A 2357-nucleotide genomic window follows, 5' to 3' on the forward strand; every position below is an offset into this window, starting at 1 on the left:
CAAAAGCAGTACTGGGCCCACGTGAACTGCGAGCCCTAGTGTCTTCTCAGGCGCCGTAGCGTAAGCTAGTGTAGCACGGCCATTGTAGTATGCACACCTCCCCGTCCTTCCCCCATCCACCGTGGCTGCTTGTCAGGGCCAGATCCACGCATTCGACTCACAGGATCTCATCGACGTCTACATCCCAGACGGCCTTGAGACTATCCTCCACCGTTGCGAGCAGCAGCCGTGCCCAAATCGGACACCCCGATCAATCGAGGAGGATTACCCTCGTTACAAGGCGATCCGACGAGCGCAACACCCGCTCGGACCCCAAAGCACCCTCGCATCTCGATCGGCCTTGTGGCACTCTCGCCCTGTCTCCCCTACCTCCCGCCTCCCTCAAACTGTCGCCGATCAAGCGCGAGGAGATCTCCCTCCAGACCCTGCGCCAGAGCCTGAGCCTGAGGAGGGTGCAGGTAAAGAAGGAGTCTCGGAGTCCGAGTCCTCGGATTCTGTTGGGTCCGCCTCGCCGACAGCGCTCGCCCCCGCATCAGCAGTCCCTGACGTACGTGACCCCCCCGCCGAACTTCCTCCGGTGCCTTCACCGCCGACTCCGCCGAGAGGCCGCTCGAGCACTCGTTCCTCTCGAAGTTCGACCAGCGGAGGGCCACCACAGCCGCCTCCGCCCCCGCAGCGTCCTCCGTCCCCCCCGACGCCGATAATGTTGTCCCCTGCAGCCGCCCCCGACAAGGAGACTTTGAAGCTTCTCCTCCCCCTCCAATACGATGGCAAAACAGTCATCAAATGCAACCGGTTCCTGTTGTAGCTGCGCATCTACTGGCTGGTCAACACATCGTTGACCACCATCGAGCTTAAGGTGCAGGTCGCACTCAGCCTGCTCGATGGAGATGCCTGCGCCTGGGCCACTCCCTACTTTGCCCAGCTCGCATCGGTGCAGGTGGGTGTGCAAGGGGCCACGACCCCGTTCGCAAACGAAGCAGCCTTTGCCGCCGTCTTCAGGGCCCGCTTCAGAAATCTCGATGATGAGGCGGCAGCACAAGTAGAGCTGGCTGTCACGAGTTGGTACGGCGCCTAGCCGTTTTTTAATTTTTCCTTTTCACGGGCTCGAACCCGTGACCTCTGTACTACCTGCCTGATATGGACACGTCGTTATCTACTGTACGATTAGATTAGATAGGACGGCAGTGCACGGCACAGCTCGGGCCCCGCTGACACAGCCGCTCTGACTCACCGGCCCCCGGGGCCGCGTCGGCATGCTGCGCACAGACCAGCTGCGCACGGACCAGTGCGCACAGCCTGCCCTAAATCTTCCCATGTATATAAACCAGCCTCTGCTGCCCTAGGGACCTCAGTTTCGACCTCTTGTCCCTAGGTCAGTAAGCTCTCCTGTACTTACTTCTTTTACTTACTAACTAATACATTCTTGTCCCTAGCCTTAGGTTTGAGCCTCGCTCACCATCGCTTCGGTGAGAACCAGTTGGACGCCCCTTGCTTCTAGATATTTCCCTGTCGCTTGACCTCAAGTCGCGACATTAGGTCGAAACTCTCCCAAGCGACCGGCGTTCTCTCAGAACCCACACACTCACACTTTCCTTTCCCATAGGTCGGGTGGTGCGCACCCTTACAATACCATACGATACGTAGATAGCCTACATTACATCGCCAACACTCAGGGAACGAACCTTTCAGCACCTGCACTTCAGTGGGCGGTGCTTGTCCTTAACCGGACGCGTGGACTAGGTTCCTGCTGCATACTAGCCAAAAGCAGTACTGGGCCCCACGTGAATCGCGAACCCTAGTGTCATCTCGGGCGCCGTAGGTGTAAGCTAGTCTACCACGGCCTTTCGTAGTACACGCACCTTCCCGTCTCCCCCCAACCATCGTGGCTGCCTGCCAAGGCCAGATCCACGCCTTCGACTCCCAGGACCTCATCGACGTCTACATCCCAGACGGCCCTGAGACTGTCCTCTACCGTTGTGAGCAGCAGCCGTGCCCAAATCGGACACCCCGATCGATCGAGGAAGACTACCCTCGCTACAAGGCCATCAGACGGGCTCAACACCCGCTCGGACCCCGAAGCACCCTCGCATCTCGATCCGCCTCACGGCACTCTCGCCCTGTCTCCCCTACCTCCCGCCTTCCCCAAACTGTCGCCGAGTCCAGTCAAGCTTGAGGAGATCTCCCTCCAGACCCTGCGCCAGAGCCAGAGCCTGAGGAGGGTGCAGGTAAAGAAGGAGTCTCGGAGTCCGAGTCCGAGGACTCTGTTGGGTCCACCTCGCCGACAGCGCTCGCCCCCGCGTCAGCAATCCCTGACGTACGTAACCCCTCCGCCGAACTTCCTCCGGCGCCTTCAT

General features: G+C 59.8%; 1 protein-coding gene across 1 annotated transcript; it reads left to right on the forward strand.

Moving 5' to 3' along the window:
* Positions 1-88: 88 nt before the first annotated feature.
* Positions 89-858, forward strand: POSPLADRAFT_1163195 (hypothetical protein; the record flags this gene model as incomplete). Its single annotated transcript, XM_024487772.1, has 2 exons — positions 89-547; positions 643-858. Coding segments are annotated over 2 exons (675 nt in total), but the record flags the coding sequence as incomplete, so codon positions are not given.
* Positions 859-2357: the final 1499 nt, after the last annotated feature.

Source organism: Postia placenta (genome assembly GCF_002117355.1).
Source record: "Postia placenta MAD-698-R-SB12 unplaced genomic scaffold POSPLAscaffold_370, whole genome shotgun sequence".
In the NCBI taxonomy this organism is placed as follows: Eukaryota; Fungi; Basidiomycota; class Agaricomycetes; order Polyporales; family Adustoporiaceae; genus Rhodonia; species Rhodonia placenta.